The following is a 23578-nucleotide window of genomic DNA, read 5'->3' as shown; positions in this document are numbered from 1 at the left end:
TTTGTATACAATACATAGTGAAGAATGTGTTAAATAATGTGTTTAAATACAGGCAGTGTACATGCAGTTATAAAACACAGTTATGAGTTTGTGGTTCATATATGGTGAGATGAGTTCTTTTTTTGTTGTTGTTTGTTTGGTTTTTGTTTTTGTTTTTTAGAGGTTTTGTGGTAAACTACACACAGTTTGCAGGGTAACAAACCAGAAAGAGTTAATGAAGAAACTACTTATAGGCCTTTACATGTGCTCAGCTTTGATCAGTTAGCCAATTAGAAACAGCACCTGTAAAATAAATTAAAAAAAAAAAAATCCAAATAAATAGCAAATTTGCCACCTTGTGTGAAAAGTCTGTAATCATACTGAGAGATGTCATTCAAAGAAAGTATGAAGAACCATGGCTGGCCACCAAAAGCAGCCAGGAAAGCTGGTGAGTTGTGGGAAGAAAAGTCTCTCTTCTTTCTTGTTTAATGCAAGGTGCTTCAGCAAAATAAAGGTGAAGTTATTATCCATGTCATGCAAGTTGACATAGCAAATGCTATTTTAATTGCTTAAAGAAGTAAAAACAGAAGAAAAAATGGGTTTCAAGTATGCATTACTTGAGAGAGAAGTTTGTCTCTTCTAGTGTGATTCTGTTTGCTTGGTGTTTAGTTTTTTTCTTGGTAACATGTCAGAGTTTCTTATTTGTGTGTATCAGCTGCCCTTTAAGAGAATCCACTGTTAAAAATCTTCTTTTGTTTGTGTTAGTACTTTCTTGCTAGTCTCGCCTTTTAAACCTGCCAGGTAGTTTGGGCAGATGTAACTCTTCTACTGAGCAACTATTTTCTTCTTCTTCTTCATCTAGCAATAGGCTGGCTGCTCTTAATCATATTACAATTTCACTGAAATATATAGTACCTCTTTGTTGAAATAAGTGTGTTTACCTGACTAATTAAAAAATCCTTGCCACATCATAAAGGCATAACTTTCTTTCAGTGATTTAGTAACACATCTTAGTGCTAAGTGTCTAGACCATGCATTTTTAGGTTAATATGTTTAATTGATACTTACAGTTTATCCTATTCAGCTGTTTATATCTTATTACTGGCTCTGATTGTCAACCAGCGATAACAGTATTGAGTACTCTCAGGTACTCAGTCAGTGAGTTATCCCAAATAGCTTTCTCTTAAGTAAATTACAACACTGTTATATGAACAAAAGTGTTAGTGTGTTTAAAGACTACTCTTAACTTCTTTTACATAAGAGACAGTATGAGCCTTGGTTTAGTAGTATTCTTCTAATCCATCTTTTGACAAGTCTTAGCAATTGCTTTACATGTCTTCATGTAACTAGCCTCTCTTCTCCTTTTTTCAGCTTTTCTAACAGATAAGTTAATGACAATCAGTCCTCTGTATTAGCCTGTTGCTGTGAATAATGTAATGTGGGTCCTAATCTTCCAAACAAACTTATGCGCTTATCTGTCTTTCCAAAAGTAGTCTATCTGACCTAAAAATAAATAGGCAGCTACAGTTCAGTGTGTTCATAAAATTTGGCAGGACCAATTTTATAGTCAGTTGCGCTGTGGTTGAACTTATAAACAATTACTTGTGATTATTGTAGATGTATCTAGGGAACTACTTTGAATTATAGGCTATAGAGCTGCTATAGTGAAATATATATATACAGAGAGAGAGAGAGAGAAAGTGGAGAATGGGTTGTATTTGAAAATGAATCTTTATCAGTGTATACAAATCATGAAACCGAAAGTAATTATTTAAGCTACAAATAAAGAAATTGTCCTGTTTGCTATATATGGTCTGATGCTATTGATGTAGTCCACTGATCTACTTTTATAGATGTTTTAACTCTCAATGAATGAGATCGTGAATGTATTAAATTATAGCATTTGTGCCCTTTTTCTGGTCTGGAGGCTTCTGTGAAGGCGATGTGTTAATATCTGAGGTGCAGACTGAATCTTCTCAAACTTGTATTCAGAAATTCAGTGTCACCAATTTTGTGCAGTCATAAGCAACTTGAAATCAATGTGGCACAAGTAAGGATACTCAACTGTTTTATCTCTAACAAATGACAGTAATTAGCCATATTTCAAGCAAAAGATAGTGTGTAATAGATAAGGAAGTTTGTCTTATATACAGTGCCTATTACCAGAGATGTTGGGTCAAATGAACTCTCAGTTATGCTCCTGTATAAGCTGTTTTATCATGGAATATGTATTAAAAATGATGCTTATAAAGCAAGTTTGATAAAGGCAGAAGAAACCCTTAGAAATTGATGCCATTAGTGAACAGTCAGCATTAGTATTTACTTTGATAAAGAGTAGAGGGATTCTGATGGAAATTGAAGAAAACCTGTACGTTCTTCTTGTATCTTCTTCTGCCTGTCCTAATTACAGAATAGATGTTCAGTTCACCTCTGGTCACTTCTGCAGTGATTCAAATAACAGCTTTTTTTTTTTTTTTTTTTAAGTCTATAAATATAATAATTGTTTTCAAGTATCTAAAAATTCTTTGGTGCTAGTTTATATTACTGACCCTATGATATGGTGACCTTGGAAACAAACTATGGTAGGAATGAGGCTTCCTACATTGGGTGGACATACAGGTTTTTCCACTTCAAGATAATGGTAATCTGAGGTTCAATAGCAAATAACTGATTAATACCGTAATATATTTTTGTTCCAATCTGTAAAACCATTGAATCAGTTGAGTAGCTGGTAAGTACAATTGATTCCATTTACCAGCTGTAAATAAAGGGGGAAGTTGTGTGAGGAAAAAGTAATAGAATATGTAAAAGCTGTGACCTAAGTAAGCCAAACCCTGTCCATTGCAGTAAGTAACATTTATAAAATTACTGCAAAGCAGCGGAAGAGGGGAATACAAATATACCCCCTTTTATGTAGAGCATTCCTGTATGATCTCAAAATGCACGTGATGCAGGTGAGCCAACACCACAGTGTATTCTGGAGGGGGTGGTGTTCTGGTGGTAACAAGGCTGTTGAGTAGCTGTGGTTAGGGCTGGAAACATGCACACAAGTTAGGTGTAGTAACAATGCAGGCTTCTGCTACAAAGGGCCACTAGCTTAAGACAGTGACACAAACTTGCTCATGATGCTTTCCACAGTGTTATTAAGACGCACTATAGGCTTTGTCTTATGATAACTTTACTACTACCCTGTTGGAATTCTGATGAGAAAATGGAACTCTGTTCTTATAGAAACTCAAGCTTTAAAACAAACAAACAAAAAACACACACACAGAATTAATGCATACCTGGCTATATTCAATAGCATCTTCCTGAAAATAGATAGTGTCATCCCTGTCATTTTCTTTTTTTTTTTTTTACATGTGACTATTTACCACTTATATGATAGGAATTCCCTGCTCACCCCTCCACCTGCCCTGCATAGAGTAAAGGGTCAAGAATGCCAATAAGGGATTTCAGAATGATGAAAATAATCTGCATTCTTAATAAGGCTGTTACTGATTCTGAGTAGAAAACCAAATAACTTTTTTTTTTTTAATTATCATTTCAAGTCTGTCTGCAAAGGATAATCTATAACGTCTCTTAAGATTAAAAATTCCTTTATAAAAATCGATTTGTGAAAGTTTAGTGTTTTCTTCATAAACATATTTAAATAGGTACCATATTCCAAGATATATACTTTAAACTTGTAATGGAGTCTTTAGGTGTTTATACATGTGACTGATTCAGAAAATAGTGCAAATCGATATGTAACATACTTGTGAGCACAGAACAAATTTAAAAGGAGTGGTGTCAAAAGAATAAAATCTGTTCTTTGTAGTGGAGCAAATATTCCTACTGAATGAACACTGAAGTGTCCTGTTGCTGTTTGCATGTGCAGAGAAAATCAACACTGCTGATGTTGTACTTCATTTCCTTTCCTATAACATGATGTTGAGTTATTAATGTACTAATGGTGAGGTTTAAAATGTTTTTAAAATGCTGGCAACACTCCAATGTATCTTAAGTGTCACAATTAATGAAGTGAGGTTCTTCAGTATTATCTAACAGTCATTGTCATAATCTAAGTGGTATTTGTGGAGTGTAGAGTCAGGCTTCCTGAGGTGTGAATGTCCTTCTGCTGACTTACAGTCTTAAATTATTTAAAGTAGTAAATTCTATACAATGTAGATGAGGAACCTGTCAGGGAAAGCAAATATTGTAGTAATTCAATATTTCAGTAGCCTTGTAGCTATTTGAAGCAGTCTACTAGTAAACAATGTTTATTTTCATGTTTAAGTATAAAAATGTTTCTATATACCACTAGATATTCATCCCACTTTGCACACAGGAAAACCAAGGAGGGAAAAATTGGAAGCAAGCCCAGGTTTTCTTGTTTCCTATCTGTGTCTTACTTGTAAATGATAGTATTTATATTGGCCCTTTCTATCTTCAATCTAGATGTGGCTTTCAGCATAACAGAAGCCATAAAATATAACCCAATTATTACTACAGCTATTCCTACAAATGCAAGGCTTAACTAGTGCTCATCCAGAAATACAATGTCGATTTAAAAATACTGAATGAAGTGTTGGGATAAACTTCTCCCAAGAGATTTTGGTGTCATAATCTGTTGCTGTAGTACTCAGGCTTTTAGATGCCTGATTTTGTTTTGAATCAAGAGCCATGTGTGGAGCAGAGCCAACAGGAAATATTATGAAGGGACACCTCTTCAAAAGTTCCCAAAACAGGCTGGGGGAAGCTTGTGTCAAATAAAAATTCACAATTAAAAATGATCTCCTGGAGCTAAATGCTCATGCTACTGCTATCAAAAACAGGGGGGTCTGCTGCTTCTGTTCTTTGTAAAGTAGCTCAATGCCTCACAGTCACTGTAAATATAAGAGATGGGTGTTACATGCCATCAGCCAACACAGTCAAAGAATAATCTCTGAACTGGACATAAGACTATTGAACTGGTCGTGTCACTTATTGCCATGGTTGTGACAATGTAGAGAAATGAGTTCATGAGCTCCACAGACTAGGGGGAAACCTGACCCAGGATCTAGGCTGCTGTTCTGGGAGAAAGAAGGTATTGGTATGGCTTTTCTAATCTCTGCACTGTGTGATATCCAAGCCTTTAATACAATAGAACTGTTGCAGTGTGGTGTTCATGTATTGCCTTTTGAGGTAGAATCAAACTTTATCTCTCTTGTAATATCTTGACGATAGGTTACAAATTCATTCTGGCCTACTTAATCCTGAATTTTTACTTTTTCTACAGAAAATGTGAACAGAGGCATGTTTACTCTGGTGTTCCTGCAGTAAGACAGACAGGGACTTAAGTGCCATTAAAATAATGCAGAGAGGATTTTGGTGGACCAGTATCTTCGGAATAGACATCTAGATTCTACATGTCCTCATTTTGGTCACAGTTGATCCTGTCAGTCTGTATCTGCATTCTTTGAATGGTTAATACTTTTCAAAAAAAAAAAAAAATTTTATGGATCTATTTTAAATAATGCAACAACTTGTGATAAATTTAAGAGCTACTTAAATTTGTTTTGCCTTTGTCTATTAAAGTGGTCTCAAAGTCTTACTTTTTATTGGTACTTGTAGATCTTGATTTAATAGCATTTTAAAAGGTATTCGATAAAGCTAATTGAGTTCTTCACGCTGCAAAATATGTTTCCTAGACTACAAATTGTTCTGTAGCTCTCTTCTGAATGTGATATGATTCTGCACTTTTTGTCTTCCTTGTTTGGAAAGTAGGACTGGAGTTGAAGGATGAGCTCTGAAAGTTGGTCTTAAACCAGTATCATTTTGTTAATGCCTCATTCTCGTTGAGGATCTGCACAAAAATGAACGGAATCTTACAAATGTTATACAAAAGCAGTACTGCATTAATCTTTTTTCACTTTTCTGTTTGTACTCAGTATTTATTTTTCTGAATAACATCATACTGGGACCTTGTACTAATCTTGTTACTGAGATTCAGTTAGTTTCCCAGTTCCCCCTAGGATGAATAACATCCTGTGTCTAGGTAGGACCTTGCATTCAGCTGTTTTATGATGTGTGTGTCTTCCTTACAGCTGTCTTACTACATAGTGTTTATCAATGGTAAATAACAATTTCTGACAGATCAATTTTATTTATCATCTGAAAACTTTATTAAAAGGCTTTATTACCGTGTAATGATTGAAGTAATGGATCATATGGAATCAAATACCACTTGTAGGATGCCAATAGAAATACTAGATGATACTTCAAATTCAATTAATTATAAGCTGCCTCTATTTTAATTTAATGTAGACTGTTACATGGATCAGTCAATCCTGGTGTTAAATGGAAAGATCAACTCACTTTTTTCAGGTGTGTGGTAATGCCTTGCTAGCTTGACTACTACCTTTTCTGTTCCAATTTAATTCCAGATTCTTGTATATTTTAGTAAGGGTTTAAGATGTGATACAGACTTCAAACTATGAATTATGGCCACATTTCTTTATGAAAAAGCTTTTTCAAGCAATTTCTCTTTAGAACTGCAGCATTTTTTTTTTGGCCAAATTTGCAATGAGATGCTCAAGGGGAAAAAAGTGCTTTTTGAAGTCCACTTCACTGTTATTCTGATTCAGAGAATGTAATTCTTGAACCTTCTAGCACATTTACTGTAAATATATAAACTTTTGACTGAGAATTCTTTCCTTCCATGCCCCCTAAAAGGGGAAAAAGTAAAATGCCATATTTTCCCACTGCTTTCCAGGTATTAAATATGTGCTGACAGGGTTGGGAAAAGCCTGTTGGCATAGGTATGTGTGTTGTTAGTTTTGGTAATGAAACTAGAGCTATGAAATCTATGATTCTAGATTAAGAAGTTCCCATCTCTGATTGTCTTTTCATTTGTCAGTATAACTTTGGATCAATACAGTAAAACACCATAACAGTCTGCTTCAAAAGTAATCCTCCAGGCAGAGGGTTATTTCTGTTATTACCAAAGGGTCCTTGAACATGGTAAAAATAACTGTCTATTTGGAAGGATTTTTAGTTGAATTTTTATATATTTAAGTCATGCTTTCGCAATGTTCAAGTGCAAAGTTATACCTACTCTGATTCCTAAATGGAAATCTGTAATTTGTCCTCACTCTACCTCCTCTGGAGATCTTCTTGGGGGGGTGGGAGGGGATGATGACAATGACTTTCTGAGGTTTGTCATCCTAAACTGCTCCTGGAACAGTAAGAGCAAATGAATCTCAAACTGCATTTACATTTATTCATGAAGAGACGTACCAGACTTGAGAACAAGTTTTTGTTGTTGTTGTTTTTAATTCAAGCGCTCTGTTAGCCTCACTTGAAGCTAAAGCTAAAATGTTTCCTTACTTATTCAAGATCTTTGTAGACTGTCTGATAAATAGCAAGGCTAGCGTTGTGCTGGTTATGTACTGTTATATTTTTAAACTAGGTTGGTCAATAGCTGTGTTCAGCCTGCAGCATTTTCCCAATGGAAGCTCAGTCTGTTAGCTCGAGGATAGGCTTAGTAAATGGATTTCTTTTTGCTAACAGAAATGATCCATGGGAGTTCCCATGAGGAGGGGAGTCATGAGGCAAAAGACAGCTTTTCATGCTGTAAAAGAGAACCTAGGAAGTAGGAATCTGACCTGTTTTTGAGGTGGCATTTCAAAGGCTTTGCTGTTGAACTTTTTTCTTTATTAAATCAATTCATGTTATTACAGGAAAGTTGAAAAGCCTTTTTGAAACTTTTTAGCTTATTGTTGCTTGTTTGCAACCATGGCTGATCTTTCTTGAAGGCAAAGATAATGGGAGAATGTTAATGCGACAGTTATTCTGAAATATGAAGTGATCTGTGTCAGCTAATGAATGTACAGTGTGCTAGCACAAGGTAGTTCCAGTAACTTAGTGAAACTGTCAGTAAGCTTTGTGCACTGTTATATCTGACAGATAAGAGTCCAACTTGGTGAAGTTTCACGGGCACCTATTGTGAGTATGCGGGAGCACAATTGGATTCAAAGCCTTGTTTGCAATGTTTTTTTTTTTTTTTTTTAACAAGCCAACAGTATTTTGAGTTTTCAGGAACTTCAGGGTATTGCAAGGACTTACCAGTCTGTCTACAAGTGTTATATGTGGTTTGTAGATGTAAAGCTTTAAGCAGATTAATAAACTATTTAATAATCACAATCTTAATTTATTGCTATAATGTAACTGTGTATCTATATGCAGGGACTGCTAACTGAAGTCATAATCACTGTAAATTCCCTGGATAAGAATATTCCTGGTTCACAATTGCCATCAAATAAACTAAAAAGACTAAAAATATGAAGGATAGTAAAGGATGAACTAAGGCCCACAGCCCCCAAACAGCATAACTTGGCCTCTTTTCACTCTGCTTACAAACCAGCAAGCATTTTCTTATTCAGCATCTGGACACCAGCACTGCCCAGATGTGCTGAAAGTATATTAAATGCCTCCAAGTGTGGTCTAATTGCTAGCATGTGTGACCTAGGAGACACGCCCCCCCTTCCCCGGCTGAGCTGGCCAGAAGCAACATTGCATCTTTCTCCATGTTCTTGAAAGCTTACAGAGTCAAGCCTAATGCTGGAGCAGTAGGGAACCGTTTGCAATTAAACATGCTGCTGGTGGGAGGAATGGGGGTGTCTGGGTGCTAAATACAGTTGCGAAGTATTCTCTAACTAGTCAATAGCTAAACTGAGTTACAGGCTGCTTAAATTATTTACAGAAGAATTTAAATTTGCAAACTTATTAGCTGGTGCTTTTAACAACAGTCAAGTTATTGAATGTTCAGTGCTAAAATGAGTTATTACAAGTAAGTTAACTGTTTGAAATTAAATTAGGTGATAAACAATCTATTTTTCTCCCGTAAATTGGCATTCATGACAACTAGTTCTAATATGCACCTGAACCCATTATTTTTGGTACTTCATAAAGTGGCAATTGATAGCAATTTGTATTGGCAGACTCTTATTGAACATAATTTCTCAACAAGAACCAGCTAATCAATTAATTAATCATAGTTTTACTTGAGTTTGTTTTTATGTTGCTCTATCATTCAGAAAATTAACTGTTAACATTGTTTTTGATTAATGCAACTTAACCACTTTAGTTTTCATTGGCTGAATTACCAAGCTTAGACTAATTAAATAAGTGTTAAAGCTTTTTGAATTACTAGCAAAATTGAAAATTACATATGCTAATTTGCAAAATACACAACAAATCCTAACTCCGTTATTATTATACTCCGTTATACTCCATTGTGCAGTATTTCAGAAAAGGTTGTCTTGCATTCCCTCTTGAAGACTGCATAGGTGTATGTGAAAAGATCTAGATCCTTCTGGAAACTTGAGGTACTAGTCATCAAAAATGCTGTGATGAATATTACTATCAAATCATTGTCTTTCAAATCTATCTAATAAATATAATAAATCTATCTAATAAAAATAATAAATGTGATAAAATCTTCCTTCAAATTAAAAAAACATTTTTAACTTTGAAGTTGCAAATGGGTATATCCCTCCTGCCAGTTTATTCTGGACAAATGCTTTACGTACGTAGACTCTACTTACTCTAGCAAATCTGCAGAGGATGCCAAGACTCGTTGCTTTGAGTACCCTTGTAGTCAAGAGGACTTCCATTGAGTCCAAGGATCTTCTTGTCTGTTTCTCATTGCAGTAACAGAACCTACACTGTTTTGATTTTTATGTTGACATAAATTTAATTGCAAAATATTCAAATCATAATTTCTATTAAATGCACTTTTGCCTTGATAAATACTTAAGTCCTGGCTCAGTGCCCTATTTTCCTCGTATAAGTACACCATTCCTCTTACAAATTAGGAGAATTGCCGTGATCACCTCTAGTTCCCACGTTACCAGTATTTATACAAATAGTAGAATATACAAAATGCAAAGTAATCTGATAATACTGATGAATGTATTCACCAACTCATATGCTTAGGCAAATGTCTTGAAATGCAAATTTAGATTATATATTTTTTTTCCTTTGAAAAACATGCACGTCTTTATTTTTTAGCTTAGTTTGATAGAATAAAAGCTGCCAGTTATTCTGTGTCTGGGAGCTTGTTTGCCAAGTGACAGTTTTAATAGAATGAGGATAAATTAGAATTCCATTAATATATTAGTTTATCAAGAAATGGTAGTTATTGCTTTGTAAAGATGCTAAAAGGGTTGATTGAGCTTTTTTTCAAATAGTTTAAGACAAAATCTTGAAGGATATAAGCAAAGCCAACCCATTTGTGGGGTTACTCCCAGATCATGCTGTGATAGGATACCTGTACTGCTATGTACATACCAGCAATAGACATTTTCTAAAAGAATGAAATGTTTTCCTCCATCGCTATCTTCCTCACTCTTCCAGGTGGAAACAATATTTTGTTCTTTTAGGTCCCTTTATAATATTACGTTACTAGTCTGATTGCCTTTGTTTCTTTTAATAGTTGTTAATAAATTAATATTTTTGAAATCCTGGTAGAGATAAGTTATTAGGAGTGTGGGCAGCCTTTAGTTGGTTACTAAATAAGTGAATACAGTACAAGCATTTTACTAAACAAATAAGATGATTCTTATTTTGAGTGATTGTTTCAAGGTGGTGTAAGGTACACTGAAGTCATCCAAATGTCTTTTACTTCTGCTACTTCTACAAGAAGAAAGCTGGAGAGAAGGCTGTGGTTCTGGCTATATACCTGAACGTGCACTTACAATATACCTGGCTGTATACCTTGGTATGATAATTGTACTGTCTGAGAAAATCTCACAAGCATCTCTTTCTCTGTTACTAGCCTACCTCAAAAACAATCCAGTATTATCTCAAAGTAAACCTCCTCTACTAATGACCAGATTCAGCATGAGAGATGTTGGACATTTCATCAATATAGTTATGTAATATTGAGATAGAGATACTTTTTGTTTTTTTTTTTTTTTTTTCTAGTAAACTGTAGTCTAAATTGCAGTCTCACCTAAGGGGATGGGGGAGGCTTAACACCACTACAAAACTTCTGATGTGTATGCATACTTATTGTCAGACCTCTTTTAACACAGAAGAGCTAGGATACAATAAATCAGTTTAGGCACCAGAGAATTTGATTGGGGTGCTCAATTTTACTATAATAATCTAATCTAAAACACTCAGCCCTTTTCATCTCTTCTGTACTCCTCCAAAATTGTTCCTAACAAGAACAATCTTCAAAAATGGGGCATTTGAGACAAGTTAATGATGCTATAGCTACTCAAGGTAACCATTGTCTAGAAGTCGCATTTGCTGCCGAAGCAGAAGCCTGGATACAGTGAATAGGTGAGTAGTATCTAAGGTCTCTAGCAGCTTTGACTTGAAAAGAATGATGTATTGGCCATTAGAAGAGCCATACAGTTGGACAAAAACAGTGGTTTAAAAAAAAGACAGAAAATGCAAACTGGAGTAGAGGCCAACCTAGTTTTAAAGGTCACTACTGCTTACCTTTTGCACCAAGCTAAAATCTGGGAATTAGGAGTTTACTTCTCCTGGCTTAGAATCAGAAAAACATTCAAAGTGATATTCTTATCATTGTTTATCCCACTTTTTTTCAAAGGCAGTCTCACTTACCCCACTGCACTCTCCCTCCCAGTTTTTATGCAATTAAATGCTTGTCTTTAAATTATCAACTCTAGCAGTATAGTTCTGTATTGAAATGTGTCTTGCATGACGTAACTTACTGTGAATATTTGATTTGCCCTATTGATAAATCTAATCGAAGTGTTCAGTGTGACCATTAGCAATTTCCCTGTAATTATGTGAAAAGATAAAATAACATGAGGAAAGGAGACAGTTTCAGGCCTTGAATTTAGTATCTCAAGGGAGGTTTGTGTGTGAAATGGAGCTGCTGAAAACAAGATTTCTCTAGTGAGCTGGAAAGGAAAATGATTTTCCCAGTGCACTTCCATTGTCATCATGCTAATCACTACAATCTTGAACTGAATCTTGTTTTTTCTTGCCAGGGAACAGAAACATATCTGAACATTAGGAGATGGGAATGATTTTTTTTTTTCTGAAGTCATTGCCCCCTCTGCTGCCCCCCTTCCCCTCCCAAGGAAATAACACATCAGTAACAAACTCTCACTTTTGGAAAGAGTAGCCCTAACTTTGAAGAAACAAATGTTGGCAACTTAGAACATGGTATTCCCTTCCAGTAGATCACCTAACACAATTCCAGCTCTCCGATGAAAAGGTGCATCCCTGAAATGTTCTTGGCACAACTTTCTGTATCTCTATTTATTTCCAAGTCTTGCCCTTCCTTTGGGGAAGGAAGCAGCATTACCAGAATCTTTTCAAGATTCTTACGCTGGCAAAGATGCATGGTAACTCCATTAGGGACAAGCATTAGAACACTGGGTGCTTTTTATTTCAGAAGCTTTTGGCCTTTGATATTTTATGTATATTTCTAATCAATTAACAAAAATTGAAAGGATTGGATAAAGCACTATGTACTGCTTGCAGAATTGATATCACATAACTTATTGTGACCTTACTAGGGTATTTAAAACATCTGCAAAGCTGCAAAACTTGCTTCCATTTATTGTTCACAAGCAATTCAGGGTACAGGGAATAATCTGGCTAAAAGTGACTTAAGGAAATATACTATTCTACTGCTAATAAAGGTTAAGTTTCCTTTTTTTGTCCTTCTTAGTTGTGGTTCAGATAATGACCTACAGATAATGCACAGCTTTATTTGCAATAAGGCATAGTATTGCAAGTGACAACTCCACCACAGAGACCAAACAGATTTGATTGCTTCTCCTAGTCACTTAAAAAAAAAAATAATAAAAAAAAAATGGTAGATTGTTTTAAGCATGTGCGTGATAAGGAAATCTAGATCTGCTTTGAATTGTACCACTCACTCCTGTCAAGCTGTTATTGACCCCCTAGTAAGTGAAACTGTCTCTGGTGTTGTGTTCATGAGCAGACTTGTCTGGACAGGTTGACAATGTGTGTGGCTACTTAGTCTGCAATACCTCCCCTATTCCCATCACTTTGTTTTATTTAATGTTTTTTCTTGGTTTTAAATAAGGAATCAGAATTGGACCCCAGATTTTCAGCTGTTTTAAATGAAGATTAATTTCCTCCCACCAAGATTGCTGTATAAACATGTAGTATTCTTTAACTAAAACATTGTCAGGCTATAGGACTACTTTCTAATTTCTGTTGTGTTGTCTGACCTCTTGTTGACATGCCCATATAATTAATGATGCATAATTACATCTCACTGCCGACAAAATGCTGCGGTGATGTTTTTCTTTATTAATAAGGGCAATTATCTTTAAATCAAGTCACTTGTCTGAATTTTTCAACATTCAGTCATCACTTGTACATTTTTGTTTTTAATCTATTTCATCGAAAGGCAAATATTTCTCCTTGGCCCTCCTTCCCTCCATTGTATGCACACATACAAACAAGTGTCCTCTGTCATCTTTTTTTTCTTCAGGTAGGCCTTCACTAACAAACAGTCATGAGAAGTGAAACAAATCTTCCTATGTAAGTTTTCCCATGTAAAACTGAGATATAAACTTTACTGCCAGGCTAGATCATTCTTATAATTAAAATATACTTCACAGATGGGGTGGGGGGATTGTTGGGCTGCCAATGATACAGCGCCACTAGGACCTGAAGGTTAGAAATAACCACTGAAGGTCAGGACATGGGGAGGAAAGCAGATCAAATCCTAGGAGCTCCCTATGCAAGATGAGAGGCCTTCAGTACCCAGCTGTCCCTGTATGTATGTAGAAGCTCTTTTTTTTTTTTTTTGACAAACATAAATCTCTTCTGGGTGTCAAAGCTTAATTCCGTTTGTCTTTACACTAATACACATCAAATCTTTCTAATCAAGACACATTAGTAGAGAGGCTGTTTTGTTTTTTTTATTATTCTAAAGAACTTTTCTCAAACCATTTTTGATGTAGGATAAGGAAAATGTATTCCTTTCATCATGCAGTTTACTTGTAAACTGTCGTGTTCTTAACGGATCTTCTTGAATATAAGTTGGTTTCATTTTCATCCAAATCTTTTCAATAAAGAGTAGATAACTGTAACTCTAATGTCATTGATATCATCCTTAACTGTGTACCTGTATAAGATTTGGCAGCCTTCCCCCTTTAAAATCAGCACTTCTCCTAAGTCCTTTTGGTGTTACCTGCATGAAGATAAGGAGCTGAAAAGAAAAAAACAAAACAAAAAACTGCGTGTGAAGAAAAGCTTGGACTTCAGAAAAGCTGGACATTATTAGAGGTGGATGCTATCTTAGCAGAGATCTTATGAAATAAAAATGTTATTCCATATCCTGGGCTTTGTGCAGGGCTCAACATCCAAGCCCTAAAAAAAAACAAAAACAAACAAAAAAACTCTGCTGCAGAAAAATTAGATCTTAATGAAAGTGCTTGAAGGTGCTGACTGATAGTTGCAAGTTCATTGCTGATACCCTAGAACTAGACTCACAGTCACTGCCAGTCTGTGACCTGCTCAGATGCTAAGCAGAGTAATGAACACGACTTAACATCCATCTTTGAGATGAAGACAGTAAATTCAGGAGGGGGATGTAATCTAGTGGGTGAGTGTGGTATTTTGTACTTCTCAAATAAAACTGAGCAATATAACCTGACAACAGGTGAGATCTATGCTCCTATTTCCACAATAGCAGATTAACACACAAAAGCTTTTTATGGCTGGTATGCTTAATTGGACTATTCTAAAATCTTTATCAATCAACAGGCAAGTCTGTACTTTAGCTGTAAGCAGTGAAAAGTCTGAGACAGGGTACCAGGTCTGCTGTAAAATAGTTCTAGGCTCTTAAGCTAAGGAAACAAAGTGTACTGGAAGTCCCTTTAACCAAGAGAGCACTGTAGTGTTTAAATTACTTGGTACTCGTTTTGTGGGAGCAGTAATAGGATTCCCACTATCATCCTGGCTGCAAAACTTGCATGTTTTCCCTTGTTACTCTCCCTGCATCTTTCCATCAGAGAGACTGATGCAGCATAGCTCATCTGCTTGTGAGTCATGGTGTGAGTAGAGAGAGCAGTGTCTGGAAGTTCAGTCATACAAACCATGTGAATAATGTCACTTTCCTTTGTGGTATTATGACATCTTGTGAAAAAATAATCAAAGCCTCTTCCTACTGCAGCTCTTAAATAAATATGACAGTAGGCAAATGTCCCATTGCAGAAAATGCTGGAGTCAAAGCAGGGCCCTAGAGCAGGACAATTATTTCAATTATCTGGAATTCATGATGAAAAACAGGAGCAGCTTTCAGGAAATATGCACAAGTCTGGCAATTGCTTGATCAGTTGTGACAGTCACTGCTAAATATCACGTCCCATTGGGTTTTGCAAGAGGAAAGCTTGGAGCAGGTGGATTATTTTAGTTACCTGTGCACCATCACAGGAGCGCAGTGTGGCTCTCTGGAGATCAAACGCCACCAACTGCTTGATTAAGTATGACATCACTGGCTAATATCACAAGGCCGTAAGTAATCGCAGTAGAGGCAGAAAGAGTGCACAGAGCAGATGGATTGTTTCAATTATTTGGGCCCCTTGATGAATAAGAACTTCAACTGTCATCAGCAGATCCTGTGGCAGGCAAGCAATAACTGCATTGCTATGACATCACTTTAAAATCTGTTATGGCTTAAGTATTTCAACAGCCGTAAAGCTTAGATTTGTCTTAGCATTGACTTGACCTATAGCTAGCTTTAGTGCTGAGAACTGAACACTGAGAAAATTGTGAATGCTTCCAAGCACGTCATGGTATTTCAGTTTGTTTTCACCACTGCAGGGGAAACATTGAACCAGCACCAGGCTCACTCTTGGTACAACTCTTTTTTTCTTTTTTCTTGTATTTAATTTTTCAGGAGGAGACAGCAAGGGAAAGCTAAGGTCTGCTTTCTGTCAGATGCCAGGACAGAATGCAATAGCTTAGATCTGTTTATTCATAAACTTGGGAAGGCCTGAGCATCCAGAAAATGATCCTTAATTGGATAATATGCTAGGTCGAAAATCTGATAGGCCTGAAATTTTTGAGGGGAAAAAATGACCTAAGAGTGCACTCTCATTTTGCTTTCTGTCTGCAGCCTGTAGGAAATCCACCTTAAACTTGTTTTAACATCAAGACAAGTGTAAAATAAAAATTGTTTGCTTTTACAAGAAGGTACGTGGCACCTTATGTCACTCTCCTGTTTCAGCTAAAATTGTTTGACTGTAGTGCACGGAAATCTAGCTTTCAACCCCCCCCCCCCCCTCCCCCCCCCCCCAAAAAAAAGCTGTAGAATGGAGTACACTTCAAAGAATTAATAAACTTTGAAGCGTAGAGGTTTTTACAAACCAAATCCCATCTAAATCTGATAAGACTTAAAGTCAGATCTGCTCTGGTCAGGCCTCGAAGGCAGAAGAGAGAGTCAATAAGAAGCTTGTTAGAGCTACATATGTTAGCATATTACAAAAAGTTAATGTTACAGAGGATTTGATTTCTGCCCTCTTAAGTGCCTTTAACTTCACCTCAACACAGAAATGATAGAAAAATATTTTCTCTAAGTAATTAACCCAGTTATGTAAATGTAGCTTGGGGGGGGGAGGGACAGGGTGGCATCATTTATACTGGAAAACAAATGACACTTTCTAATCACTTTAATCCTTTCTACTCTTAAAGTGAGACTAAATAGGCCAATAATAGGAATATCAAGAAGATGATTTAACTATATTAATTCTAGAAAATATGAAACAGAAATTAAACGTTTTGTGGAGGCTGAGTAGAGTTAAAGTGAAAACCTCTTCTTTCCCTATCATATCTCTTTCAGACCAATTAAGGAAGGTATTGATTACATTCTGTCTTAGGAGAAAGTAATCCTCATTAGTATCCTTTATCTGACCTGTCCTTTTCCCATTACAGGGGAAACAACTTCTAATTTAAGATCAAGAAATTACTTTTGAGAGGAACAAATATCTCAAACCGATGAGGAAAATTGAGCTTTTTCTCCATTTGCTACTGACCTGAAATCTGCAAAGTACTAAACACTTGTCACTTCTGGTCATTTCTACCCCAAATTGAATAGAAATTACCAAGAAAGCTTTGTCTGGCTTTACAACTTGAGAATGAGTGACACTTTTGTGGCATTCACGTGACTGCTTGAGGTTTTTTTTTTTTTTTTGTAATCTTCTGACCATCTAGTTGATATTGTTAACTCAGTATAGTTCAGCTGTTGCGCAGCCTGCTCTTCCATTCAGATCAGGTTTGTCTGTCCCTGAAAAGCTTTGAGTCAGAATGCTAATAGTTCCATTTTTAGCTTAAAAATCATGATACTTTAAAATATTAGGGTTGAATTATACCCTTTCTCATCTGTGATTCACTAAACTGAGACAGGATTATGTTTCATGCTTTTTCATGTAGCCATCAGACCTTGAAACTTTCTTTGAGAGTTTTTTTTTTTTTTTTTTACATATTTCCTTCAGAAGCTGCAGTTTTAGTAGTAATAAAAATATTTCAAGTGTTGTAATGAAATAAGGATAACTGGCAGCACTCTTTGCAGAGAAGGTTTTGCAGTGTGTGTTTTTCTTTTTAAGCAATGCTGAAGATCAGCTTCCCTACAGTTTTGCTTTGTTATGCTATTAGAGCGAGGCGGGATCTGAAGAGCAAGGGAAAAGAAGATATTTGGGCAAATGGAAGAAAGGAATGGGTGAATACGTAGCTCAGGGAAGATTGGTGTGTGTGAAATGAGCAGAGAAATGTTTGCAAGACTTTATTTAAAGAAATATCAGATGAAGGAAAATTTAAGCAAACTAGATGTAGAATACTGATGGACAGAAGGGAGTGTAGGATTGGTTTTGAAACCAAGATTAACTTGCGCTTTTTTAGGTAATCACAAACTGCAATTGCATGTTTTTTACTTCTTGTTATAAATTGTTCTATAACGTTCCTGAGCACTATACATGTCTTACTTCCTCACAGGGGAAACTCTGGCTGTACCTTGTCCAGTAAGGCAATTTGACTGGATACAGGAATCTTCTCATATTCTTGAGTTTTATATTCAAAATATTTTATAGTACTGTAGTATATGCATAGGGTCTTACATAATTTTTAGCACTTTAAAAAACCACTAGCTTTTTTATTTATTTATTATTATTTTAAACTGTGCTGTCAGTGCAGTGAAATGATTGTATTCATTTGTGTGGCCTTCCAGAAAACCTGTTTTTTCTTGGAAGCCTTATCTAAAATAAAAGACCAAGCCTCAAAACTGTAGAAGTGGTTAAATGTGCTGTGGTTTTAATTGAAATCTCTCTTAAATCATTTACCATTTTACACCTTTGACATAATGCTCTTGTACAGTGGTCCTAAAGATAAAGCCATTGAAGATTGTATTTGAAGGAATGAAGATAGTTTTTATCGGTGTTCTTTTAGGATCGACCACAAGGACCGAATAGTGCTCCCAAAGAAATACATTTGGATGAAGATGACTGAACATGCAGATCCAAAGGCCTTTTAGGATATGGTGAACCTTTGGCCTTGGATGAAGAACATTCTTGGATGAAAGAACTCCAGCTGAAAGACAAAGTCTTTGCCTTGATATTTGCAGAGATATGAAAGATAAAGGAAACAAAGATTTGCAGCTGAATTCTTGCAGGGTGCACTTACAGTGGCTGACACTGGCAAGCAGCCAGCCTGCCTCATTACTGTGGAATGTCACATCCTTGCACCCCTTCCTGTTCTCCTGTAACTCCCCAAAAGGGTCAATTTTTTATTTTTTTCTGCTTTCTAGTTGCAAACTACACTAACAAATTTTAATTGCTAGGTTCTGCATTAAAACTGGCATTCTGCGATTGATGTGCATCACGTGTAGCTAATATGCAGAAAATTCACACTACACTTGGTTCACCAGAATATCATACTGTGCTTGTATCTGCAGCTGAACAGGTAGTTAGATAATACTCTTGTTTTTCTTTAGTGACTTACCCAAGTTTAAAATGTCAAGAATTCAGTGAGTCAATGAACTGACATTCACAATGTGGTCAGCCTTGACTACCTGGGCATTCGAACGGATTTCTTACTCTAACATATTGAACTATGTTAAGTCGATATGGAGACATCTAGTGACTTTGTAAGTTTCCTTACTAAATATTCAATATACTTGAAATTTGATTATACATTTGACTATTTCACTTTTTGAAGTGTCCTTATTTTCACTTTATTATTAAATGCAGGTCTGCTGGACAGTTTTTGTTTAGATTTTTAGAATATGATTTGAACCACAGATTTTATATAATAGTATTTGCTAAGGTGACCATCAAAGCATGTTTGTATACTGGCATGATACCTGATATGTTAGTTAACTGAGGGATTTTTCCTTAATTTAGAATGTGTCAAAAACAAATGAACAGACAAAATAACCAAAACCCAGAGACTACGTAAGAGAATTGCCATACCAAAGTTTAAAGGGCTCTGTCTCTCCCTGCATCAGTCCCCACATAAAGAGGCTTAATGACTTTCACTGGCTTAGAAGTAGGAAAAATTCTATAATTCTTCTGCTTGCACATCAGCTCACATGCTACAGTACCTTTTGTGCCAACTGGGCTTGCATAGTAGGTATGCAGAATTTAGGCATCTATGGTATCTCTGCTCAAGGACAGACTTGAATAGTAGCAACTATTCAATACAAACAAACAAAAAAGTATCCTCCAGGAAGGTAGCATAGGTAAGTCTGTCCTTATCAGATGTGGACATATTGTCTACTTCTTCCAAATGTTCTCTGCAACTTGTTGAGAAAGTTTTTCTTTAACAGCTACATCTTCATGCCCAGCCAACCCATGTCTAGCTTTACAAGCAGTTCTAGAAGGTGTTTTCAGTCGAGACGTAGACTTTTCTAAATAGTAGTACAGATACTGTCTCTTAAACCTTAGCTTTTGTCCTGAAGAACCGGGAGACGTTAACCTTTCTTCAATCAGTGATTTTGCTTGCTTGTATTCTCTTCTGGCACCTACCTGTCTATCTTCTCTCTTCTCTGACCTTAACAGGTCATAAATATTGTGCATGACAATTGGAAGTTTTGTTTACTGCAAGGTTTCTGTACTGGGCTGATTAATATAAAATAGTTCATACTGAGATGCATATGCATGTTTGTGTGCAAGTTATTAACATTGCTTGCATCGAGCCTATTGGAATCTGTATATACATAAAGGTATGACTAAAACCAGATAACTAGACACTGGACAGTTAAACTCTATTGTTTACTACTGAACTTTGATGTACTGATGCTGTTTTGTTATTTCCCTAATAAAGGAACCCTTTATCAATGCTTTGATATTGAATAGTGTTTATGGCAGAAGCTTAGGGTATTGTTCTAAAAGGAGACAAAAAGCCAAGAGACAGGGTTGGCTTCACAAAAGCAATATATTTCTACAGTAGTCACACCCCAAAACAGGTCAAGTCAGCCATGGGTTAACTTGGAATAACAATTTGACTTAATTTTCACCCTCTCCCTTTGCCACCATTAAAATTGATCATCATTGCTAATTTTACATGTTTCTGCCATGTCGGATAATGTTTCTGTGTGATTGTGCAGCCCTCGGTAAAGATGGGGCTACATCTCTTCTGGGTTAGCAGGGCAGTATCTGTTGTTACAGAGCCATGTTTCCATGTGTCCGTTCTCGATAAGGTATAAAACAACCCACTTGTTGGGTATGTTTTTGATCCATCTTAGGGCTTGGTTCTGGTGCTAGAGCTGCCATGACCTATCAAAAGTCTGTTGCTGCTTCTAAAAGGCAAATAACAGTCAAGATTAGGCCACAATATGTTTGCTTTTTGTTGTTTTCCAGGAATTCCTCTTACCCAATTTTTTCCCCCTCATGTTAACCATCAGTAGCACTGCTGTGTTGGTAAATTTTCATTGTTTGTCAGCTGGAAAAATGCTGTTTATATTCATCTCCTTGGTCACTGGTATGGCTTCCTCTAACTTTGATAGAAATTCACCATACCTAATATGCTAACTGCTTAATTAAAAGCACTGTGAATATATATATTTCAATTATAAAGACACTAGAGGGGTAATTCCTAGTTTTAAAACTGTGTAAAACCTTGTTCATGTGCTTAGAAGTTCTTTACTTCAATCATCTCACAGTATATCTTAATGTAGAAAGGACATGGGAAACAACTTCAGTAGTCCTCTTCTATTATTATTATTTATTTATTTTTCGTGGGTGGAGTGGGGTAAGGGCTCTTCCTTTGCCTTTGAATATGAACCTCTGTGCCTGACTGAAAACTCTTCTGCCATGGATTTGGAGGTGAAAGAATTCAATTTTTTATTTGAGGCAAGACAAACTTTTGTTTAGAATCAGTGAGACAAATCACATGGGGGCTTTCTTTTAACTTCTGTTTTCTTTGTCAAAGAAGAGCATAGAGGGTGACATATATACTGCACACAGATTAGGTGCTTGGTTTTGGGGATTCATTTATCATGGAGACAAAACATAACAAGATCCTGAGGCTGAAAGTCAGAGTTTGATCAGGAAAGATGATACACGTTTTAAAAAGCCAAAGTATTTTATTATTGGAATGCATCATTCAGGGAATATGATAGATTTTCCATTAGTGGAAGTCTTTGATCAAAACTGCTGATCTTTCTAAAAGAAGAGCTGCCTCAAGAGCAAGCAGCTGAACGTGATGCAAGAATTATTGAATGAGGGCTTTTTGTCCTTTTTTATGCAGAATGAGACAGATATGGGTACCATAATATCACAAATAGTAGTGGTTGTTGTAGAAAACAGATTAAACTTTAGCCGCAGAAGTGATGCTAAGAGAAAAATATTAATGGAGTGTAAAGTAACTCTACCTTGTGCTGCTAGCATCAGAGAATGTGTATGACGCATGCTACAGTTCAGTTTCTTATAGGTAATCCTGCGTCTGCACAGTCTCAGAGATGCCTGTTGAGGCAGATGGGCACTTTTCTGCAGGCAGGAGACTAACAAAAAATTGCACAACTTTTAGTTCATAGTTCATAGGTCAGAACTATGGGCAGCTTCAGGAGGAATGTGGTTTTTTAATAGTTAAAATGTTTACACAGAGTTAAATTCTAAATCAATTTTAGGAGAGGGACATAATTATCATGTTATGATACAACCTATGTACAGGTATGGTATATTCCCTTCACTGGGCCACTGTAGTTGTCAGTGGTGGTGTAACCTATCCAAAAGGTCCCTGGAGCATAGAATCATTAAGGTTGGAAGAGACCTTCAAGATCATCTGGTCCAGCCGTCACGTTACTACCAATATCACCCACTAAACCATGTCCCTAAGCGCCAGGTCCAACCTTTCCATGGTGCAAATTCCTAGCTTTAGCTGAACTGGGATGAATCTTGCCTGCACTGCTTTTGGACCCTTGACATTCCCATTTGTTGACATCCCCATTTGTTTCCATTCCGTAGCCTGGCAGTTGGGTGGAGAATGTTCCCAGGTCTGGTGTGTGGGACATGCTTCTTGTAAGATGACAGCTGAGAGCCAAGCCTACACTAGTGGTAACACTGCTCAAAAAAGGCTGTCTCCTAGACTTCAGTTATATACATTAAGCTTGTTTCCTGCTGTTACTCCTTAGTCACTAGAGAAAGAAAGATGTCTAAATTAGGTGCAGTGGACCATCCTCTGCAGCCTTTGTAGGTACTTAATTTTCCCAACTGATTTCAGAGGGTTTTGAGACCCTTTAAAATGCTCAACTATCTTCTTCATTCTCCTTTTCCCCTCCCTCCAGCTGCCTTCACCACATATCTGTGCCCCAACAACATGTTTATTGACAAGATTTTCCCTGTGTAGAACTCCCCAATGAATGAAGCATGTTACAGGATATATTCACAGCATCATCTTCAGTGCTGGATTACAAACCCACTGTAACATCAGACCCTACGTATGTTAGCCAGAACAACTCCCTTTCGCAATTCTGGGGATTTTTTTTTTTTTTGTAAATTGGCCAAACTACAGAATTAATTTTGCTGTCTTATGTTTTGTTATGAATGGCGTCTTCTGTACCATTATAGTCCTTTCAGCTGCAGCATATTATTCCTCAGATTTTTCATTAGTGGAGGTGATTAATAAAATCTTCAGGTACTACAGAGCCCGCTATCCTCAGATACAAGGCTGTCATCAAGCTGTTGTACTTATGGACACCCCCGTGTCTTCTAGCTACAAGGACACTTTAAGTAAATACATTTCTAGTTGTTTTCTATGGTTGCAGCATTAATTTTTGAATATTCTGAAGTGCGATGTCAAAGGAAGATGTTTTTATATTTTAACTCACAAGTATGTAGTACTTGCATGGTTAAATTTTCATAGATGTGAATCTCTGAAAACAAGAAGTGAGGTGTTTTTAATGACCACAAATTCATGTTTTCCAGAGAACATCATTTTCAAAGTTCTTTGTTCACATTGGCATCTGGATGTTTTTATGGTCCTAACTTTTCCCCATTTTATTTTCGCCTCCTCTACCCACCCCCCAGACTTCATTGCCTCCTCACAAGTTATTTATTTTGTAAAAGTATCCATAGGAAGAAAAGAAGGGATAGAAGTGGTAGTCAAGTGATAGGCT

The 23578-nt window shown here is 36.4% G+C and overlaps 1 protein-coding gene across 9 annotated transcripts in view; it reads left to right on the top strand.

The window, feature by feature from the left end:
* Positions 1-23578, top strand: part of ATRNL1 (attractin like 1) — a 495684-nt gene that overhangs the window by 381098 nt on the left and 91008 nt on the right. For 3 of the 9 annotated variants that reach the window (XR_010832768.1, XM_013174612.3, XM_013174613.3), the window contains one exon: positions 18412-20308. The exons of the other annotated variants lie outside the window; for them this stretch is intronic. Coding sequence is in view for 2 of the 3 variants with exons in the window: in XM_013174612.3 (XP_013030066.3) it covers positions 18412-18471 (60 nt within the window). In the remaining variant the exon portion in view is untranslated. Of the gene's footprint in view, positions 1-18411; positions 20309-23578 lie in introns of those variants that run through there. 9 annotated transcript variants of the gene reach the window in all.

This window comes from Anser cygnoides, chromosome 7, assembly GCF_040182565.1.
Source record: "Anser cygnoides isolate HZ-2024a breed goose chromosome 7, Taihu_goose_T2T_genome, whole genome shotgun sequence".
Taxonomy (NCBI): Eukaryota; Metazoa; Chordata; class Aves; order Anseriformes; family Anatidae; genus Anser; species Anser cygnoides.
The sequence above is the reverse complement of the archived record's forward strand: the minus strand, read 5'-3'. Positions and strand labels throughout refer to the sequence as shown.